The 22,821-nt window shown below is 37.7% G+C and overlaps 1 protein-coding gene across 15 annotated transcripts in view; it reads left to right on the top strand.

Annotated features, from left to right (window-relative positions):
* The window catches only part of MAGI2 (membrane associated guanylate kinase, WW and PDZ domain containing 2), a 728,751-nt gene that overhangs the window by 577,327 nt on the left and 128,603 nt on the right, over positions 1–22,821 (top strand). For 14 of the 15 annotated variants that reach the window (XM_061366359.1, XM_061366354.1, XM_061366365.1 and 11 more), the window contains 2 exons: positions 1,345–1,466; positions 2,894–3,076. In XM_061366359.1, coding sequence (XP_061222343.1) covers positions 1,345–1,466; positions 2,894–3,076 — 305 coding nt within the window. Of the gene's footprint in view, positions 1–1,344; positions 1,467–2,084; positions 2,214–2,893; positions 3,077–22,821 lie in introns of all 15 variants that reach the window. The other variant, XM_061366363.1, reaches the window with a different exon arrangement.

Genomic DNA, 22,821 nt, shown 5'->3' with positions numbered 1-22,821 from the left:
AATTCCTCTCATTAAATCAAATATTCTTTTGCATGACTGAAAATCTTTTTATGGCATTAGCTCTGGCCACTAAATCCTGATTTTCCAGGTGTACCGCACTCCCACAGGACTTGCTGCCTTTCCTCTACCTCACTTTTTAATGGCAATTCCACTTACTTTCTTTGAAGCAGGGGTAGGATCTGAATCCCAAGGGACCTGAGAGGTGCTTAATTGTGGCATAAAAGGTCATTTCAGTATTAACTCAAGGTATTGTACCCTTTTTAGGATCTCAGAGTTTCAAAAGTTCCCAGGTCACCTCTCCAAGTGCCTAAAGCCTGTGATTGGGACTGGATTTTTGGATTTTCAGAAGAACTCAATAAATAGTACCTCAGTGAGCACAAAAGAGGGGTGACATGTTTGAAAACTTGCCCTTCTGTACCAATGTATTTATGTCCCCAGAGCATTTACAGCACAAGCCCCTTTTCTCAGTTGTGATCCTATCTTGCAGACTTGTTTGATGCATCCTACTAAATTGTTTTGTTTTCTTCAGAAAACATGTGAAACATCACAGGACAGGGTTAATAAAATGCATTCCATAAATTAAAGAATTAAAATCAAGGATATGATGAGTGTGTAGTTAAGACAGTAGCTGTAAACACAATACATAAAATTAGTGGCATAATGACAGAGATATACTTACTGAGCTGCTGTAGGAAATGTAAAATGTAAAGAAAAATGTGTACATTAGCATTTCTTATATTTCATATATTTACCTATGTAGTTCTAATCTACCGTCTGACTTAGTTTCTGCAACATTTGATTTTTTCTCTACAGCTGAGTAGATAAATAGAATTAAAAAGAAGTAATCTTCAGTGTATTTCCTATGTTAGATTTATTTCTAAGCTACAATCATAAAATCACTGTGTCCTAGGCTTTACCTTTTCTGTATGTGATTAAGTAATTCCACTTACAGCTAATAGACACTAATGCACAAAACTGGTTCATATCCTTTGAATCATGCACAGAATAATGCTTGTGCTAAAAACGTGCAAAACTGTCATTGTCAGTCAGTACTGCTATTTAGTATGTAGTCCCATAGATCGAAACCATTTGTCTGTCTCAGAGTTCAGCATACTGAAATGAAAGGATGTTTAGTGCTGTTCATTATGCAGTGTGCTAGATCGTGAGTTTCTCTTCCCTGGCAAAATTGTGTGGAGTATAAGGGACATGCTCAGGCCCACTAGGGATTCATAATGGTTTCGCTGTCTAACCACACACACCTAAGTCACATACAGTATCCTACTGTGAAAATGATCATTTTCCGCAACTGAACCCAGTTTTTAATCAAAACCAAATTTTTTCCAGCCACATAAATAGAAGAACACAATTTGAAAACCCTGTCCTAGAAGCAAAACGGAAGCTACAGCAGCATAACATGCCCAACGCAGAACTTGGAACAAAGCCTATGCAGGCCCAAGGTTTCCGAGGTACGGTACCATGTCAGCTATCTTAGTTAAGATAAAAGATCCTGTTCTCTTGTTTATGTGACAATGATTTTGTCAGTCTGATTAAAAGAGTAGTGTTGCCAGTACTCACAATGTTATTACCTATCTCCTAGCATTTTTCTCCCCTGTCAAATCCCAGAATTGAAGGCACTCAGGAGCCACGTTAAGTGCTGTAATCTTCAGAGGCACAGAGAAAAGACAGAAAAGTTGACCACAGTGTTTCCTAAAAGCTGAGAAACAGAACAATAAAAACCCTGAAATAATTTTCTAAATAAAATCATAAATTCTGTCCTTGGGAATATACAACTCTCTCCTGAGCACCCGAGGTTGGCAACACTGAAGTAATTAATTGTACTTTCTCTAAATTACTGTTAATTGATGTTTGGTATGTTTCTATGCTAGTTCATCTCGCAAGCATCAATTAAGTTAAAAGCCTCAAGCACTTTGTTATACGAGTTTACAAGAATACAGCCTCTTGGTAATGCCAAAATTAACGTGGTTTAAATGAGCTGTATAAGCAGCAAACACTATTGGTAGAGATGAATAAACTTTAACATAAAGTTATAGCCAGAGAATGAGGCTTGTTCTCCTTTGTAACAGTAGAAAGCTTCTCATCAACCTTACCTAGACCCAAATTTACCCACCTGCGCCCCGCTCCCAAGAGGTCCCACAGCGTGAATGACCTGTCCCAGTGCTGGTGTGCCCCCGCCGGGATGAGCAGGCTGCACGGTATGTCCTCTGCTGCCGCCCAGCCCAGCCCCACCACTGTGGGCATAAGCGAGAGTAGCTGAAGTCTGCACCTTCCTCCTACCCATCCTCACCAAGCTCAGCATGGGAGAGAAGCACAGGGAGCCCCCATCACCCGCACCATGGATAGGGGGGCATGAAAGTTGCACTGCAGTTATGTGTGTCACTTGTTGGATGCCAAAGCCACATGTGTTTGGTGGAAAAAGCTCACCTGACATTTAGCACTGCTTGTTAAGAAATGGAATGAGATATTCAGGGGATATTTTCCTTATTGTGGTTGGGAGGGAAATCATGGAGAATGTGTTACTTTGTAGACAAAGCTGAATTTTTAGGTTAGGAAAGAGGTTTTAAAATTACCTCACAGATCATTTTTATTGTTGTAATTATTTTAGCTACACAATACCCACTTCTAAATGTATTTCTAATATGAGAGAGTATTTATAACTCCTGCTAAAGGCTGATCTGCCACAGCTGAGAAATACATTTTAAGCTTTGTAATAATACAAGAACTCACAAATATTATTTTCCTGGAATGCCTGCACTCTTTGTTCCTTTGGTTTTTATACACTGTCACCTGCTATCATCCAGTACTGTTTGCTGCCCCCACTGTGTTGTGCCTAGATCAGAACTTTTGCCTTTCTTCTTTGTGTTGACTGATGTAGAAAAACCACTCTTCACCCGTGATGCATCACAGCTGAAGGGGACTTTCCTCAGCACAACTCTTAAGAAAAGCAACATGGGTTTTGGATTTACCATCATTGGTGGGGATGAACCAGATGAGTTTCTCCAGGTGAAGAGTGTAATTCCTGATGGGCCTGCAGCGCAAGATGGGAAAATGGAAACAGGTAATTAAGATGGTTCTCTGTTCTTTTATATGAGAAGTTGATTGAGGCATAGATTTCTGAGTCTCGCTCTCTCCATAAATGCATGCATTTTTCCATATGTCTTTCTCTGTTAATGTGTAAACCAGCTTTTCTATCAGAAAAGATAAGCGTCTCAGATAAAACTTTCTTGGGATTTTTCTTTCTAACAATGCCATGTAGTTTATTTTTCCCATTTCACAATATTTTAAGCAAGAAAAGATCTCTGCATGCTCCTACATAAAAATGGGATACAATGTTCTTTGGTTTATAGGCTGTTTATTCGAGGGGAGTCTGTGCATGGAAAGAAAAGGAGATAGGCGGAGAGAGCACAGACTACTAAGTGTAAATATATTTCTTTAGAAAGGATGGGTTTGCAAAGAAGTCAAGGTTGAGTCTGATCCAACATTGTCATTATGAAAACAAGAGTTTTCAGTGTGGTGTGTGGACACCTAGGCATCTGTGGCCTACTAACAAAGTATCTGTGAAAACTAAATAAAACAAACTTCCTCTCAGGTGATTTCAAGCTGCTCTTAGGATCTTGATTACCACAGGAAATATTTTCATGTCCACAGACTGATAAAGATTGGAAACCACTATCTTAAAGGTTTGCAGGGTCATGTCAGGTCTATGATTGAATGAAGTATTTTTGGAGGAAGATCCACTCAGTCTCCAAGCCAGGTCCTGTAGGAGAAGACATTCAGAATGTCAGAATTATTCTAATAGGATAATTAAAGTTGGCAGGGACCACCAGTCACTGACCTGCTGCTCAAAGCAGGGGTAACTTTGTGGTTGTTCAGAGCTTCATTCATGGGACTTTAGAAAATCTTATAGGACAGAGATCCCACAGCATCTGTGGACTCCTGTCCCAGTACTTACCCACACCCATGGTGAAGATTTTTCTTCTTTAGATCCAAGTGTGGTTTATATTGATGCAACTGGTTTCCAGTGACTGTAGTTCCGTGTTCATACAGCCCTGTGGCTGTGTACCATCTCTCCCCAGCAGTCCTTGTTCCCCAGATCAATAGGTAGGCTGCACATAACTACTGGGACATGTGCATAATTTTTCCTTCCCTTTCTCACCAAGACTTTATGGAAGAAATGATGGTTTGGGATTTATGTTGTCTCTGCAGAAAATCAAGTTCATGGTGTCCAAAGTCACTGTGAAGATAAAGGGGATTTTCTAGCTTGTGGCAGATCACTGTGGGTGGACCACAACAGCAAAGAGTTACAGTAGGGGAGGCAGAAACAAGCACAGAGGCACAAACAATGTGGGTTGAATAGTCCCAAAAGATTCTTCTGGAAATGTCCTTTTATCCTTCTTCTGCTGTAGCAAAGGAATGATCCGGACTATGTATGTTCAGAATAAATCACCCTGAACTCTATAGTGTATTCTGTATTGTCTCTCCGGGAGTTCTCAATTAGGAAGTGGGAAGGTTGTGAAAAGTATTATTTTTAAAAATACAGACAGTTTGCATCAAATCTCATATTACACCCAGCATCTGATGACAAATAGGTAAACAGAGAACTTAGAAAGAAGTAAAATGTAAGAAAGAAGTAGAATATAGATTGGTGCCATTGGTTTTATAAAGAAACTAGTCTAACAGTTTTTTAATTCTCAATTCTAGTTGTGATTTTAACTTAATGCACTTTGGTTCCCAAGGGCAAAATTAAATTAGCTGACTAAGTGAACAAATGATACAACAGAGTTCCTGAAGTTCAGGAGATTTTAGTAACATGAATGTCATTTTCCCTAGCATTTTCACATTACCTAACGCGCAGTATGAGATATTTTCCTTGTTCGTCATGGTTTAGCATTCTTAGACCCAGCACTCAAGTATAGTTGCTAATGCATTTGAGGTGTGGGCTGGTTATTGGTGAACTTGTTCATATGGCATTCTTTTCTCTGGAAAAGAGAGTATTATTGTAGTTTTGATGTTGAAATTGAAATTGGTGTCATAATAATACTGATGGTGATTAAATGTAGTCATGGATTTTGATAAGTATATATAGGAAAAATGTGCTTTAAAATGCATAAAAACAACACTGATTTATTTTTTGGGAGGTAATTAATTCAACTATATTAAGAATGCATGACAGAAATGTACATTCAAATACATAATTACTGTATAATTACTTGAGCCCAATATGTACAAAATTACATCTCAGAATAAATTCTGGCCTCAGATGTCTTCAGTTTTTAGAAGAGTGACAGAGTTCTGATGTAAAGTAATTAGAGAATCTCAGACTAATGGCTGTGGCGTCTAACATGGTTTCTATGAGTATTTGAAGCAATTTCTAAATGTGATAATGATAAACTGAAAAAAGATATTTAAGGTCAGAATATTTCTCAAAGCGCTGTTCAGCAAAGTGCTTGTATTTCCTGATATCCAGTCCTTTTCACACTTCCTCAAGTAGGATTTCTCTCACTGTTAGACCATTTTACAATCTAATCAACTGGAGACAGGAAGGCTTCCCAGGTTCTGTCATAGCATTTTGTTCATGAAGCTATTAAAATCTTATGTTTTAAAACTCTTTGAAATTACATATGTACCTTTTGTTTGTTCAGTAGGCATCACTGAATGATGAATAGAACTTTCAAAATAGATTGCATTTATTCTTTTGACACAAACTGTGTGGTGTTGTACAATTTATGTGCACTCCAGCTATGATCATAATCACAGGAAGCTTTGATCAATGATCAAAATATCCTATTGAGGCAGCAGAGCATCATAGTAGAAAGCTCAACAATGCACTATGAAAAGGATAACCACCCTTATACCCAGGTTGCTAGTGCTTCCCCTGCAAGGATGATACCTTTTTAGGGGGGGGTCAAGTGGTAAATAAAATTCTAGTGTTTCAGACCTGCATCAGATATGGGGAAAAGAGGAAGAAAAGGCAGCATCCCCTTCATCTTACCTGGTCTTGGCCACAGGCTGAAGTCACCAATGCAACAATCCTAATTGCCAAAGAAACAAGCTCATATTAAGCTAATATTGTACCTTTGGTTTACTTCTCCACCCACAATCTATTTTAGGGGACAGATACAAATGCTATTCAAAGAGAAGGGTGAACTTACGTAACATGTTACTGTCACATTTTAACAACCACAACACAGTGGTTTCACCTACAGGTTTCAAAATGAAGCAATATTGGATTTCATCCCTTGGACCATGGAAGCAGCTGCCTGACACTGCTGTGATGCTGTCAAACAGTTACAGCAGAGAGGCAAACTGAGTGCACTGAGGTGCAACAAGAGATATCTAAGGTCCTGGTGATCTGACACTATCACTCAGTTCCCAGTGCTGGCCACTAAGTGCTAGCTATAATTGTCCCGGACCCACAGCAAACCTCACAAGTAGACTCAGAGGGACTACATCTCAGTGGATGCATCAAAACCAGACAAAATTGCATTCCTGATCCCATTTACCAGATGTTTCAGAATTCCTAAGGGTTATTATGTCCTCATGTAAATCTAGCATCTGTGAGCTAATGGCTGTTAATAATACTGCAAATGTCTTTCTAGGACATGTTTTAGCATTTGGAGCTCAATCAAGCTGCTGGATATGAGCGTTACACTCCACAGCATCTCTTGTTTACCCCAGGAAAGCGTAAGAGCTGATACCACATTCTTTCCTGAGAGGTTACACTGCTTTGTCTTGTCTGAAGCCTCATGCTACCAGTAGAAAACTGCATTTTAGAGGCCCCTGAATCTCATTAAAATGCTGAGTAAACATCACTGGTAAAAGACTGTATCTACATTAAGAGATTTTTATACAGTGAGTGATTTTGAATGACTGCTGTTCTAAGGCAAACAAAGATTTAGGCCTGCAGTTGAGTCAGATAAAAGCTCAAGCTGCAAAGGCAAAAACCTCCCTACAATTCTCAAGGTTATTCAGTGGACTAGATAAACTAAAACACTCCCACATAACCAAGCTTGGGAAAGATCCTCACTCTGCATATTTCACGATGTTCCCATTCCTTTGGTGAAAGTTGCCAGGAAACAGCTCAAAGACATGGTGAACAAGTGGTTAATTGAGTTTGTTGATGACCCTTCTGAATGATGAATAGCTGTGATCATTCCAGGTTGAACTTTCCAGAAACATATATACGTCTGTGACAAACTGTCATTTCATCAGCCAAGCATACACTTGGCCAGCCCCAACTGTAAACAGTGCAGACTTGGGCTTTTTTACATGCTATTCACTCAGGAATGGTAGCTTCAATCTATTTGTTAAGGTGTTCTACACATAAAAATTCATAAATGTAAGAAAAGGTTCAGCTATCAGATACAGATATCTACAAGGCATGTCTGCACTTACCATATGAGTAGACATGTATCACTTCTGGTTAACTGAGTTAGGGTAAAGTCTAGAGATTAGAGATCTAGACTAGAGATCTTACCACTCAGAATTTCTGCTGCACCTGAGAGATCTCCGAAGGGAATGACCCAGTGGTTAGAAACACTGGAAGGAGCGACCCGTGGCCTTGCTGTGGGCCATAAAAATCTTCTATATCTGACGAATTTTTCAAGAAGCTGAGGTTCCTCAACGGAGAAACTGCACCACTGTGTTAGACCAGTCGATGCGGATTTGTGTTATGTTCACTGCTTGTTTTCCTATATCCTCCAGCACAGGCAGCTGAGGAAACAGTGCAAAACACAGCAGAAACAGTGTATTTGCATCATGCACGAACAAAATCATTGTATTCTGTGTTCGGCCACAACACCTACATTTCCTTTCACCAGTGATACAAGTTACATTTTCCTTTTTGTGAGCCAAACAGGAGTAACTATTTGGTAGAACCTCAACATGGTTTTCTAAAACCAGTTTTCTTTCCACGAGGTAATTTGGCTTTTCAGAGAGAGGTGAGTGAGAGGGCATTAAGACTGGAGCTGAAGTGTGAACGTTGTGGTCTTTACACCCTGCATGAGGATGAAGCCAATAGATTCCCTGTTAGTTCATAGCTGAGGCAAATGGACATCTAAGGGCTGCACTTCACTTATTTTTCCTTTGTGAAGTACACAGCATCCTACTTCATTCAATCCACTTTATAATTCTTGTCATGAAAGCTTGCATATCTCAAATAACTAATGCTGGAACTGATCAAAATACATATGGGTAAAATTAATCCCGAGTTCTGAGAAGGTAGACTGATGCAGTGTTGATAGTCCTCAGAATTTTATCCTGAATGGCTATGTAAAAAGAATTCTTTAAAGCTCAACTCTGTATTTTTTTTCCCGAAAAGGTGACTAAATGTGAATCTTCACTTAAATTTTGCAATATAAAAGTTTATATTCCTCTAGTTGCAGAGGAAAGCCCTGAAGTATGACCACATCATACTTAAGAGGTTTCAAAGAGAAAGCAAAGGAAAAAAATATGCCAATTCTACTATTTGTTTTATATAATGTATTGATAACTCACTTTTGTTGGGAGAGGGATATAACTTGTGGTTTTGAGTGCTTGATGGTGACAGTAAGAAGATGACTTGCACTTTAGGAATATTAATAGCAATTAAGAATTTGGCAGCAGAAGTATATTTAAAAAATATAAAGTCCCAAAAGGGGGACTTTAAGCAATTCATTGAACTCTGCATGTAAATAGAAAGACCACAAGATAGCACTTAGCTTGCTAGAAATCTTTAATACTTGTGCTATTTTTTCTAATGTTACTTTTCTATTATATTTTTCATTTGTTTCTACTGCTTTCATCTAAAATGAACATGCTACAGTGGTCACGGTAATATCTATAAATTTCTCCTTACATGAATCAAAGACCTGGGAAAAGTATCCACTTCTGTCACAACGTTACTGAATTCTAATCTCCATGAAGTACCTCTTCTAGGGTTTTCTTCATATTTTTATTCTTCTGGTACTCACCAGATTGTTAGGAACTCATTGAATGATAACCAGAACAGAGATGAGCCTAGACTAAGAAAGTGTATCCATATTTTGTATACCACGCCTGTTACTCGCTACGTCTGAGGTGTTTGCATGCATCCTGTCAGATTTCTTTGGTTAGCCAGTGTTCTCCTCAAGGTGCAGAAAATCCATATGTCCTAGCTGTTCTGCCTGATATAGAGTTAGAGCTTGAGGTCCATGTTGCCTATCTATCAAGCTACGGAGCATTCATTAAGCACTGCATACAAATCTTTCCTGATAAAACCATTCCGCTTTGCATAAATATTCCTTGAGTCTCTGACTTCGTATTTTGGCGTTTAGCCCTAAGGTTTGCCATAATTTAGGAATTTGGGGAATCTTCTATCTCAAGCTTTAGGTTGAGTACCTTTATTTGAGGTGGTTCCAAGCATCATATTAAGGAACACAGATGCCCGAATACAGTGTCAAAAGGGAGGAAAAGTTTGCCTCCAGTGGACAACTGAGACTGACAACATTTGGGGTGCAATTCAGTTGTGTAAACATGGGTGTCTAGTGCCATTAAAAGTGTCAGAGATCCCACCTAGCCTCCTCCTGCCCTTCCACACTGCAGTCTATTGTAAGTCCTGTGTCATACCTGCAAATCCTATATGAACATCTCAAGTGCCCAAGGCTGTCATAAATGATATTAGACAACTAAACAACCGCATTCCTCATTCGGTGCCTTAAGAAGAGTGTGGTTAGACTGCTTTCTTTTTCCTTATCATCTATTACAGCAAGCAGTGATTGATTCATTACTGTAATAATAACCTTTTTCTGACAATTTTAAGGATATTTGTTTCCCCTAGCCCAGTTTAAATCTCACACTTGTGGCTTTATAATCACATCAAAGAAACAGCAACGACCCTTTTAAACTTAACAGGCTTAATTATCTCTCATTTAATCATTCCAACAACAGCATTATAAGAAATCTGATGGTTGTTTTCAGCCACTGTATAATATTTTGGTTCAGATATTATTGGTACCCAGAAAGAATATACCAACATTAGTATTGCATAATATATATAACTTGTTTCTTTCCTATAGTGATTCTTCTTCAAAAGACTCTTTTTTTTTATTTTCAAGTGCAGATAATACACAAAAATGTAGCAGGAATCTGAAAAGAACAGCAATCTTTCATTTTGCTTTGATAAGATCTGTGTTTATACACAGGAGACAACTCATAGCATGCATGGTTTATGGCATGTATTTTGAAAGCAAATCACAGTTGTTGACACTATAAATTGACCTTTGTTTATGAGTCCTATGAATGGTAATACACGCTTGCTACATGAAACGGTAAAATACTGGACATGTAAACAGTGAAGTTCTGGGTTATGTAAGTGTACCACACAGTTTTGTGCTGGAGAGAGTATCTAAGCACATCTGCTTATATGTAGTAATTCAATTCTAATGGCTAAACCATTTGAGTAACTCTTCCAGCACTGACTGTAGAAAGTTGAATATGTTTGATAAAAAGTGGCTGAGGTCTGAACATGTTCAGCCAGGCAACATTCCACATGCACAGCTGTCTTTTAATCTGTTTCTCCTTTGACCAGATTTCTACAGCAGTCATATTTTTATTAACTCAGAAGCCAAAGGTGAAGCAATTTGGTGGGAAGAGAAAGCATAATGCAGATATGATCTATAATAATATAAACAATCCTGTCTTTTATGAACAAATGCAACATAAATCATATACACAAGACACATACTCTCTGTTTAACCAAAGACTTCATTCTCGAGCTCCGTAACAAGAGTAAACGGAAATCTGCCGGTGCTCTAAAGAGCTTATAACTGTCTTTAGCAGAGAATGAGGTCATAGAGAAATCAAGAAACATGGTAAATCAAAATATATAAGAGTAAAGGTGAAAAATCAAAGAGAATATTTAGAACACAAATTATTCAAGTATGTGCAGCCTCACTTGCATCTTAATTCAAAGTCTGACTGGTGGCAAAGGCCAAAGTGTAAACACGGATACTAAAACTATGTCATACATATTGCAGTGTGCAAAATACAAAGGCAGAAGCAATGTTAAAAGATGTTTTCTGTCTACTATCACATACTAATATACTTTAATCCCATTTTACTGTTCATATTGTCGTACACAAAACAAGTGTGTATGACAAATCTCAAAAGCCCATAGATTCATTCTTCACTTTATATGAACTCCATCATGCAAAATCTGCAGATTCTGCTGTTAGGATATTTAACATAGGCCAGGAGATAATAAATACATTGTCATAATCCTTACATTTATTAGGACAATTTCTGTAAGTTTTGCAAGTTGCCAATTAAGTAAATAGTGTGCAGTGAACTCAGTGGCTGCCAAAATCGCTGCAGTTGCTGAAATAACTTTCTTCCTATCATATATTTTTAATATATATCTCTCACAATTTGTCTATTTATATGAAGAGACCACAATATACATTGAAAATAATAGTCAGCATCTTCTCATGTAATATTTCATTCAATAAATTATGACATCTTGTTTCTGAGCAAAAATGATTTGGGAGGGTGAAAGAGCTTCTATCTAGAATATAAAGAGGTGACAGGGAAAGTGAGAACTTCATATTGGACTAACAAAATTAATAATATAGAACTGTACTTTTCAATATCATCAGTCATGCCACCTTTGATTTCCTTTTAATTTTGTTGTTTTGGCATGTAGGGCTTTATTTTACCTTTCAATTATCAAAGCAGAAAGTAAACATTCAGCTGAGTTTCAGAGGTTTTTCTTTATTTTGTATTAAAAATTAAATAGATTAAGAATGCATAATCACCTCCACTTCCACACTGGTGCAACCAAATACAGTCTGCATTAAAATCTGGGAGTTCAGAAATTCAGCTTTTCATTTGCATTTAACTATTCTTTGAGAACAAATTTTAAAGCTAAAATTTAAATCAAATTTTAAACCCTTTGAAAATTTAAGAATAAAGTAAGCAATGACTTTTAAGATACAATTTCTGCTGTATATTTAGAATGTGAAATATTTTTATTGACATCTACCAAATATTTTGTTTGAACAGCTTAACTTCCCTGTACCTGAATTTCCCCATCCAAAAGGAGAAATATAGTCATTTTAGAACTTCGTAAAGTCCAATAATTATTGCAGTTAGTAATTCTCATCATGACTACTACAAATGTTAGTGAGGAGAAGTCTAATGGAGTTCAGCTTGAAATATTTAGGCCAAACGCTGTATATGTCCAATTGTGTGGTATACATTAAAGCAGAAATTCATGTTTAATCATATGTAGGTGAATTTTTTGTAATGCTCCGAGTTTCTCATTTGACACATAGCATAAAGTAAAAATAGAGTTGCATTAGAGAAGAAGAAACATTTCCCAGCATATAAATCATTTTCCAGGAGCTCTGTGAACCTTTAACTAATGGGGGTTACAGAGACATTTCAAGCAATTTTGTTCTGAGTTCACTTCTAAAGCATCTTTCACTGTCTATTGCCAGAATCCAGACATTAGCAGAGATGCACCTCTCATCTGACCCTGTTCAGCTGTTCACATAGCCTTTGTAAGAAGAGCAAAGTTTATTCCAGCACTTACGCAACTGCCTCTTTATAACTGATGATTCTGACATTTTAAAAAATGCCTTATTTATTTAAAAACCTGTAATGGGAATTTCTCAATAACATTGAGAGCACTTTCGAAACCAGTAGGTGGGCATGAAGTTAATCCTGTTTAGAAGTGAAAAGCCCCTAGAAAATTTCATCCAGCCTTTTCTCTGACTGCTCTGCAATCTTCTCCCCTCCAGCACTCACACAGGTGTGACAGTGATTCTCAGTTGGTGAATGGAGGTGGAGCTCGGGGTGCAATGCTGCTGCTGTGTGCCCTGTGCATGCAGCAGCAGGGAGCTGCCTGGGCAGCACTTGATTATGCTCATCTCTTCCTTCAGTAGGTTCCACAGGGGAGCAGCTCCCCTAAACACTGCTCCTCCATCATGCCCAGATAAGTGAGAACTGTGTACAGGACCCAAATGAATTCTTGGTGACTTGAGGTCCGGAGCTTTGCCAGGTCTCAGCTATCAGTCTCAGGAGGTGACTAGGTGGTGGAGGGAAAGTGGTCCCATCTCCAGAGGGTGAGTGTGGGACTGGGAGAAAACTGACTGGACTAGGATTTGCTGGAGCTGAAGATATGACAGTTTCTTTTTCTTCTGCAGGCAGGCAGGGAGAAAAGGCAGTAATTTTATGCTCAGAGGTGGCTGGAGAGTGGGTGTTTATATGCATGTGCTTGGAGAAGGAGGCAGGAGAAGGGGGGGCAAGGGACTAAAGAAAAGAAGAGAAGGAGCTCTGCAAGAAAGGTCTGAGAGCAGTGATGTGAGTACAGATCTTTTAAACACTGGCACTTTCACTCTTTTTGAGGTATTGCTTGCTTCTTCAGGTCTTAATGAAAGTAAATTAAAATTCTTTGTTTTCAGCTAATTTCTGCTGCTTTAAGATCAGCATCATTGTACACAGTATTTGCCGAGACTTTCTTTGCCATAACTGTGGAGCATCTCCTGTGGTACTGTTGTGGTACTGCTGAGGAAAAGTCAGAGAATAATGGATACCTTTTCTTGGTAGGTCTGTTCCTCATTCATAGGCTAATAGTGTCATGAAGCCTGCTGGGTTACGCTGCTGCTCTTTTATTCATCATCTTTTCTATTCCACCATATATTCCAAATAACAAGTCTCAATAAGCAAAGCCTATCCCCAGCTGATGATTATTGTCCTGAATCCTGCAAATCCATCAGCTTTGCAGAAGCTGTCAGGGCTGACCTGGGGTTGCCTGTGACATGGTGAGGAATGAAAGAGCACAGGAAAAATTGGTGGTTTCTTGCTGGAGCAATTCAGAGAAAGCAGGCAGCAAAAGAAGGTGGGAAACTGGAAAAGGAAATTCAGGGAACCTGATAGTGTTGTCAGGGAGAGGTGCAGGTTATAGTTTAATAGAAACTTCACTGTGATTGTACGGGAATGACAGGCATGCTGGTTGTGCAGGGCGGCGTTAATCATACCACTGTCACTGGCATGTTACTAGGTTTGTTCCACTGATATTGGCCAGAGTGCTAGCCAGGGCATGTGGTACCCATCTTGTTCAATGGATCCTGGTTGACTTTCTTCCACTGAAACTTCCAGAGAAGTGCATGTGCCACAGGGCAGCCTGGTGGGCTGAAGTTGGTGGTCCCTAGGCAACTGGAGAGGAAGGCAGCCAGGCACACACATGGACACTGCCTCCTGTCAGACCTCATCACTGACACCGGAAATCACCCATGTATTTAACCTTGTTGAATTAATGAGAGGGTTTAAGGGTAGATTCCTCTGTAAAATTCCACATGAAATTCATGTGACACATGGTACCAAAATATTTACCACATTTGTGTTTGTATTTCTTATATCATTTTTGAACATTGCTTTATTTTAGGGGGGTTGTTCTAACATAAACAAGAGAAGTTAAAAATACTGTCATGTTACCTCTGGTCATTTTGCAGACAGGTTGGAATGGCAGCATCATTACTCAGAGTTCAAAAACACTTTCTGATATTCTTTGATAGATTGTTTTCAAGAATCTGTTTATTCTCATTCCCATTATTTTCTACATATCAGCATATTTTTTTAGGCCAGATTTGATTTCATCAAAAGGCAATGAAGCTTATTATATAAGAGACTCAAGTGTTTCTAGTGCAGTTCCTGCTTATTTAAAGGAAATAGTTCTGAATTGTTGGGGGAAAGAAGGGTAATACTAAGAATTGCATTTGAGTAAATGTTCATGACAAAAATGCTACTCCATCCGAGGTGCCAAGCAGATAGATTTTTCTTTTAGACTGTACAGTGTTGTAAACATTGTCCAGAATCTGTGCAGTTCTGAATGCAGGATTGTGGTATTTAAAATCATTTCATTTGCTACAAGAATAATTAATTCTTCTTTGCTAAAGCATAGTATATGTAATAGCAAGTAAACTGGAAGCAGTATTTTTCCAAAATGTTGACAATTTTTTTAAAAGATTCAAACTGAAAATAAACTTAAGAAAATTTAGTGAAGAAACAAAACCACAATTTATTTTTTAGAGGTTTTTAATTTAACCATTGCAGCAAAATTGCCAAAAACCTGGCAGTTTCTTTTAGCTAACCCCAACCTAGAAAAAAAAACAACTCAGAAAACACATTCTTTGTATAACCTCTTTTTACCAGCTGCATCAATTTTCTGTTTATCAAAACTCCTAATGATGAGAAGTTTCTTGAAGTTTGTAAAGCAACATGCATGTTTGTTGTGCATGCATAGGCAAACATGTAGTGTTGCAGCATTACTGGTGTTCCAGCAGCAACACAGGTATCAGTGCTCCCCCAGGCCACACAGCACCCCAGGTCTTTTTACAGCAGTATCTTACACAGCCATTTTCAAAGGCCAGAGTTTCACCTGTCTCATCCAATTCTACGTGACACTTCCAAAAATGTAATACTTTTTCTAATTTCAGCTTGTTACAGATAGTTCAGTTAAAACAACGGTATGCATATCATGTGTAGTGAAGGTATCTGGATGTATCTGAATGTGTTAAATAGTAACATAACATTGGTTATTAGTTATTATTGGTTATTTTATATATATTATTATATAACCAATACATATTGCATATTGTATAAACAGTATAATTAATGAAGGCAAGTTAGTTATATAATATTAATATATATGCACACACACCAATATTGTATAACCTATATATATTATACAACCAATATAGATTATTAAATAACCAATAATTATTATTATTGGTTATAACCAATATCGGCTATAATACCAATAGCAGATGTATGTGTATGATGAAGTGCTTTTCTATGTGTATGTCTATGGGTAGGTATGCTGAACCTGTTTCTCTGTAAAAATATACATATGTATATATGTTCCATATATATGCGTATATTATATTCCATATAATTGCATATATATGCAATTTTCCATATATGGAAAATTATTTAGTCCATAGCAGAAAAGAATGCATCTGTTTCTAGGAACTAGGGGAGGTAGATGAACTATAATATTATTTCATCCTATCAAATATTCTTACAGCTATATCACTGAAGAGCTCCATGCCATGGAGCAGTCACTTTTACAGTCATCAGCCTGTCCCAGGGATATGGATTTCACTTTCGGACATAGAAATACATCCACATATGGATGTTAACTTCATTTTGCATGTGTGTTAGAATTAGGAGCTAATTTTCTTCCACTATGAATTGTGATTTGAGCAGAACCCATTCCTGGGTTAACAGAAAAAGCCAAGTTTTCCCAGTTCTAGGTCTTTGAGAAGTTCAATGCAGGAGTGGCATTAGCCATAGAAATCAGCATCAAGTCCTCCCTCCCTCTCTGTCTCTCCCTCAAATACAAACATAACTGGAATACAGCTGAGGGGAAAATCCAGACCAACTAGAGGAAAAAGGAGGGACTAGAGGAAAGACCCCCAAAAAAGCATGCTCTCCATAAAGACTGTATCAATATCTTCTTGCAAACACATCAAATGCATGTAGATAACATTTAATCTATAATTTTTCAGTTTGAAAGTTTTATTTTTGAGTATTTAATAGATATCATAAAAGACACTTGAAAAAATCAGTCTCTGAGGAAGATGGGAAGGGGAAGGTCAGTGTGTTTAGTCAGTGGCTGATAGCCTTCCTGTGGTTATGTAAGCAGCTCTGTGTTGACAGAGTGATGCATAATACCTTGTACTGTGTAATTCCATCCACTTCAACGGACTTCAGCAAGATTTTTACTCTTCCTTGCAGTGGCAGCAGGGTCTTCTCACAAATCTTAGAAATGGCACTGGCTACCATGAGTTTTTCGACCTCTGTTTGCATCTTGCAATAGCAAGTTGTAGGGACAGGCTATATATCAAACCTGCTCCTTCAGGTGAATTTAAATTTCTTATGCACTGTAGCTTTCCGTCATTGCTATCAGTGGTGGACTTAGACCACCACCACTGGAAAAAAGAGAAATCAATTACCTGGAAAGAAGAGAAATCACATTAAGCTCATATAAGTTTTATTCCTCTTTCACCTCTTTACATTTCAGTCAATTTGATGCAACAGTATTAATTTGCCAGTAGATGAAGGCACAGCTCATATTTTTGTGCTTGAATTAGGCAGCACATCTGTTTTTTAATTTGGGAAAGTGAAGCGTTTGAGGAAATTGCAGGATGATCACGTAACTAATTTCTCTTTTAATGGCGACAGCTTTTAATCTCTTTCATGTCTTGTTGGCACATCTGGGTCTTACTTAGGTATTTAAAATCTTTGTTATGCCTCGAGAGCAACTTTCCCAAATGGATTCTATTCGTGCAAGTGAAAAAGAAGAATATATTATCAGTCATCCTTAACAGCCTTGCTTTTGCACTACATGAAAATAACCATATAGACAAGTACTCATTCTACACCTTTCATAGCTGGGGAGGGGTAGAAATGCAGAGAGTGGGTAAGAACCTAGTTGGGAAAATACTTAGTTATAATCCAAAGTAGAACCTGACTAAACTCCAGTGGAGGAGAAGCACATCTCTTATGTGCAAATAGTTCCTCCCTGTGCATGCAGAAGGCTTGAGATCAGACCTAAACATGATCTTTAACTTTACACATTTTAACAATGGCATCATTTTTTGAATGCCAGGACAGAGTCATTAATAGGTTTGGAGAACGTGCTCTTTGTGAGGTTGTCTACTAACAAGAAAGGACTGTGCAAATACAGAAATGCCTTTCAGCTTCTTTGGCCAGCATGTAGGGCAGTAGACGCTGAAACCAGAGGGATTTTTTTTTGCATTTTCTCCGCACCATTAGGTTTCTCCCTTCATTGCTGCTAGTATTTGCCTTTTTCTCTATTTCCATGTCACTTAAATAACATTATCAGTTCCACTATTCCAAGCCCTCTTGTGCTAGGCTGGCTTTGAGGGATTTCTGGTGCTATGGTGCTCTTTCTGATAGCAACAGCCTAAAGCTGGACAAAGAGGCAGATGGTCTCAGCTCTGTCAGAGTAAAGGCTGTCCTGTGCCTTCAAGCCCAAGTGAACACAGCTGGAAGAAAATGTGCCAGCAGTGGTTATCAGCAACACTGCACCAGAGAAACAGCTATGCTTGCTGTTATATAAATTCTGGATTGCTTCAGAATCCAAAGCATGTTCTCCAGTTTTGACTAAGTACACCAGTGATCCTTCTAATCACTGCTCTTTCTAAGCTCCCTGAAGCTGTGTAAGTGTGAAACTATGCATACCTCTGTTGTCCAAAAGTACCTTTGAGAGGAATTCTACTAGGAGCATTTTATGGCATTCAGCAATTATTCCACAGGTTATTGCAATAAATCCTGGAGGACAGTGAAAGCTGAAAACGAAAATGTGATCATGGCTGATACCAAAATTAGTGTCCTCTCTTTTTATGGTCTTTATCCTTTATCAAATAAGCGCATTCAGAAGCCATATATCCCTAGCATTTGAAATAAATCATAGAAGTAATGTTAGCAATTGTACTGTAGTGACATTATCAGCATGGTATCAGATTTTTCATCACATAAGCCTCCTTCGCTGCCCCCAGGTTAATCAGAATACTCCTTGCCATGGGAATGCTAACAGTGCTGTTACAGTACTTCTGTCATGAGGGATAACACTATGCATATTTTTAAAGTGGTAGTGAAAAGACTGCATAGTTTTATTGTCAATGGAAATAAAATGACAGAACTTCTCAGAATTTGTTTCTTCACCGTATTTACCTATAATTTCATTTCTTTATTAACCCTGAAGATCCAGTCTTGACAACGTTTCAGTAGCAGTTTCCAGTGTTCCAGGTTCACTAGAGTTTAAATGTATCGATTCATTGGTTCATCTTTATGTATCTAAAATTTGAAAAGGCTAAGACAATTTCAGATTCCTTGTTTAGAAAAGCTAAAGGACTGTCTGTTTGAAAATGCTGTCATTTGTTCTTCTAAATATTATCTGGGAACATAAGATATAAATTTTTAGTAGTAAAAATTAGCAAAAAAATGTTTTGTAGTTATAACATTTATTACGTTGCTTGTAAAAACTTGTTCTATTTAAAGGTTGATTTATTGTCCTATGAAAAGGTACACATTCTCCCTGCTATATCTGCTGTAAAATTCATGAAATCTAAACACACAAACAGTGAATTTATTCACTCAGCCATGCTTAGCTTTGCTGGTAGGACACTATTATTTATAGTGATGTCTGTCTTGTTAGTGTCAGCAGTACCAGCTTTGGTTTGAGCAATTCATAAAGACAAACTGGGGTTTCTTTTCATGAACTTTTATCTTCTTGACTATAGTAAACATGGAAACAATAAAAATTGGCAAGGATTCCTGCTTTCATTTTTATACCTAGGATTGTTTGAAGTTTTTTAGTTTAAACTTAGGGGGATTTCTTCTGATTGTGATCCCCATTGGAATTTATCATTTAACTGTATTTCTAAAAATCACTCATAGGTACAGCAGACACTTACTGTGGTTTTTTGTCTGGAAATTGCTTTCTAGCAGGGCATGTATGGGAGCATTGAGTCCATGCAAGCCTGAAAAATTAATAATTTCATACTTGAGCTGTCATAAGAAGCAGAAAGAACAAAAGCAGTTGTAACACAAATTGCCATCTATTTTTAAAACATTAATTTTTGGAGCAAGATTCACCAGTATACCCCAGGGGTTTTGTGCCTGCCTGAGGCAGGAAAGGACTCTTAGACATGCAGCCAGTTAAGGTATTTTTAAAGACCAGGAAGAGCAAAACACCCAGCACACATCAGCTTCTTTTTTCCTTTCTCTAGCGCTCTGCTGCTGTCATGCACATCCCAAATTCCTCCTGCTCCTTCCGTTCTTGTATCCCACAGCTCACACGCTTGTTCATGGCTCATCCTTAGTTATCTCCCATCTCTGATGAGCTGCATCTCTTCTTTGTGCACTTCTCATGCAGCAGATGGTTCTTAGGAGGAAGTTTGTGAAATGGCTGTCCCATTTCATACTGTTTTCACAGCTTAACAAATAAGGGTAAGTTGTGCATAAAATATGCTTGAGAGAAATTTTCCATTATTTGCCTTCTGTCACTATGGCTACTATCTCCAACTGCACAGGAGACTACAACTCGCTCTCAGTTTTTGATGGACATAGAAGCAATGCACACTCAGGAGAGATGATACCACCTACTTTGTCAGAAGCAGAGTAGAAATATTGTAGAGAAGCAAATGAAAAAAAGAGGCAGCCTTTGGGGGAAAAATTAGATACAGTGATCATTTTGGGAAGGGTTTTTTAACTACAGGCCACCCGTGGGATGATTCACAGTGAAAATATTAAAAAATGGCATGCATACTGTGAGACTGCTTTTTCAGTCTGAGCAAATAACCTGATAGGTGATCACAGTCATTCATAATAACCATTTTAATTTACTTTTATTTGTTAGCTAATTAACAAATTAATAAATTTAAACACCCAGAAAATTATTTTCTAAAAAGGAAGGTATGACATGTTCTCGTACAGAACAGAGGATTAGTGCCCCTTTATATATAAAATCTGAGATTTGAGTATTGAGCAGGAATTGATGTATCCATAAGGCAGCTTAGTTGCTTGCTATTGTTAGGATCCAAGCATGAAGCTGAACCCCTACACTGCACTGGAGAATAGAATGCAGTAAGGTATTTACCCTCCAGTAGCGTTACCATTGTTCAGATGTTTACTGCGGTGGAAATGAAGTCACATTCATTGTGAGTCCTCAGTGCTATAAACCATACAAGAGTACTGCAAATTCTCAACGCTCTCACAGAAAGCTTACAAGCCTGAACAGAAAATAGAGAAGGTGAATGAGACATACAAGGAGGCAGAATAGCTACTGGGAGGTTGGATAATCCTCATAAAAGGAGAATGTGGTTTTTGCCATGCAGCAATAAGGGTGAAGTGACCTTTTCCTAACCATTGTAAGGCTGGAGTTTCCTGTGTGTTAGTTACAATGTACTGTTAAATAAGGGGCTTGGTGGGACTCTTGTTAATGATTTTGATTCCTTCATCTCACCAAAAATTTATTATGCAAGCTGAATTTTGTAGTTTAGACTCAGCGTCATGTTCAGGAGTGGGCTGGAAAAAAAAGTATAAATTATTCAGTGGTGAAGGTGTTAAATTGTTTGGCAAAGAATAAAAATATATTGTCCTTGAAAATGAGCGCTTGGCAGTGAAAGAGGCTCTAGAGATATTAAGATAACAATTGCTTGGAAGGAAGGTAGGTTTCGTAATGCATTACCCTCTATTAACCTGGAAAAAATACAGTAAAACCTGAGAGAACCAAAAGGAACTCTGCTATTTCTCTTTGGTATGCAATTTTAAAGCAAGTAATATGTTTATACATGCCTGAGAAACTACTGAGTGGACCTTTTGGTATAGAAATAATATGAGAAGCTCTCTGAAGTAGAAGTAACATTTATATTCATTATTTTACTGTCCCAAAAAGATAAAATAGAGGTTAATAAATAAGATAAGCATGTATGAATATAAAGGTTGAATGGATGTTTTAAAAATCAGAAGAAGATAATTACTTCTATACTAGCTGTATATTTTTATGAGATATTTGTTAAGGAATTGGTAGTCAAAGATTACTCCATTTTAAATGCACTGAGATATTTATACGTAGGAGACTATTAGTAAAAATCCATTTATTTAATTGGAAATTATTTCACTGTTTTGCTACATTTAAAATCTGCTCAATACGAATAGAATACTTTCGTGTAAAAGCAGTAACCAGTAGTAGTCCAGACTTATTTCGGAGTATCTATCTCTGGAAAGTGCTGACCTTATACATTCATTTGAATGCTTTCCACATACAGTAAGATATGAGGGTCTGTATATATATGCACAAATATAAATGCATATATAGATATTCTGAACTTCTGGTTTGGCAAAGCAATAGCATCTCTAATAACAGGGATGAAAGCAGTGAATTAGCAAACGATTTGTTATAAATGGCAGGATTAAGGGCACAAGATGTTTAGCCAGAATCAGATTCTTCAGCATAAAGTTAGGGAGTAAATTTATCATGTTAACAGCAGCATCTGGGGCAACAGCAATTGTAAACATTTCTCATGGGAAGAATTTGGATGCATATTATTATAATAGATTGAACTTGCTAAACAATACATCATCTTCAGATTTGATGCCTGGGGTTTGGTCCCTCATCTGTGGTTTCATCTGAAACAAGCACACTGATTTTCAGAGGTACTGAGTGCTGGCAGCTCCTATTGAGCTCAGTCAAGAGAATGTGGACCTGAGGAATGAATACACAAAAAAAAATCCACAAATCAAAGTTTCTAGTCTTTAAGTTAATGACCTGATGGATGATAGAGAAATCAAATTTACACCAGTCCCAGGGAGTCAGCTGCTGAAGTTAGGCACCTGTATGAGCACTCTTTGTGAGTGTAGCAAGAAAAACAGTATTGATCACACAATGATGAAAATCATGGTCTTAGTAAGTAGATAACAGAGTTATAATATTCCCACTTCCGGAGGTAATGCCCACTTCAGTTACAAGGAATGTCTTGAGTAACCACAATTTTCTAAAATCAAAATGAACCCTCATGATGTAACTGTTGATTTAAAATGGAGACTAATCCTACTAATCTGACTTTGCACCAAGTGTCCAAGTAACTGCTGTTACTTTCATGAACAGCTAATTTAGTATGTGACTAGTAATTGCTTGTCCTCATGGTGCTAGCATTAATCAAAGAAAGAAGAAAGGTCTGCTAGCCATTTCAATGCACAAGTAAAACATGACTGCCTATTACTAGAAATTCCCAGCTGCATATGTATTTCAAC

This window comes from Neopsephotus bourkii, unplaced genomic scaffold (genome assembly GCF_033783945.1).
Source record: "Neopsephotus bourkii isolate Nb327-2 ecotype Australia unplaced genomic scaffold, CSIRO-AGI_Nbou_v1 NB_1328, whole genome shotgun sequence".
NCBI classification, from domain to species: Eukaryota; Metazoa; Chordata; class Aves; order Psittaciformes; family Psittacidae; genus Neopsephotus; species Neopsephotus bourkii.
The sequence above is the reverse complement of the archived record's forward strand: the minus strand, read 5'-3'. Positions and strand labels throughout refer to the sequence as shown.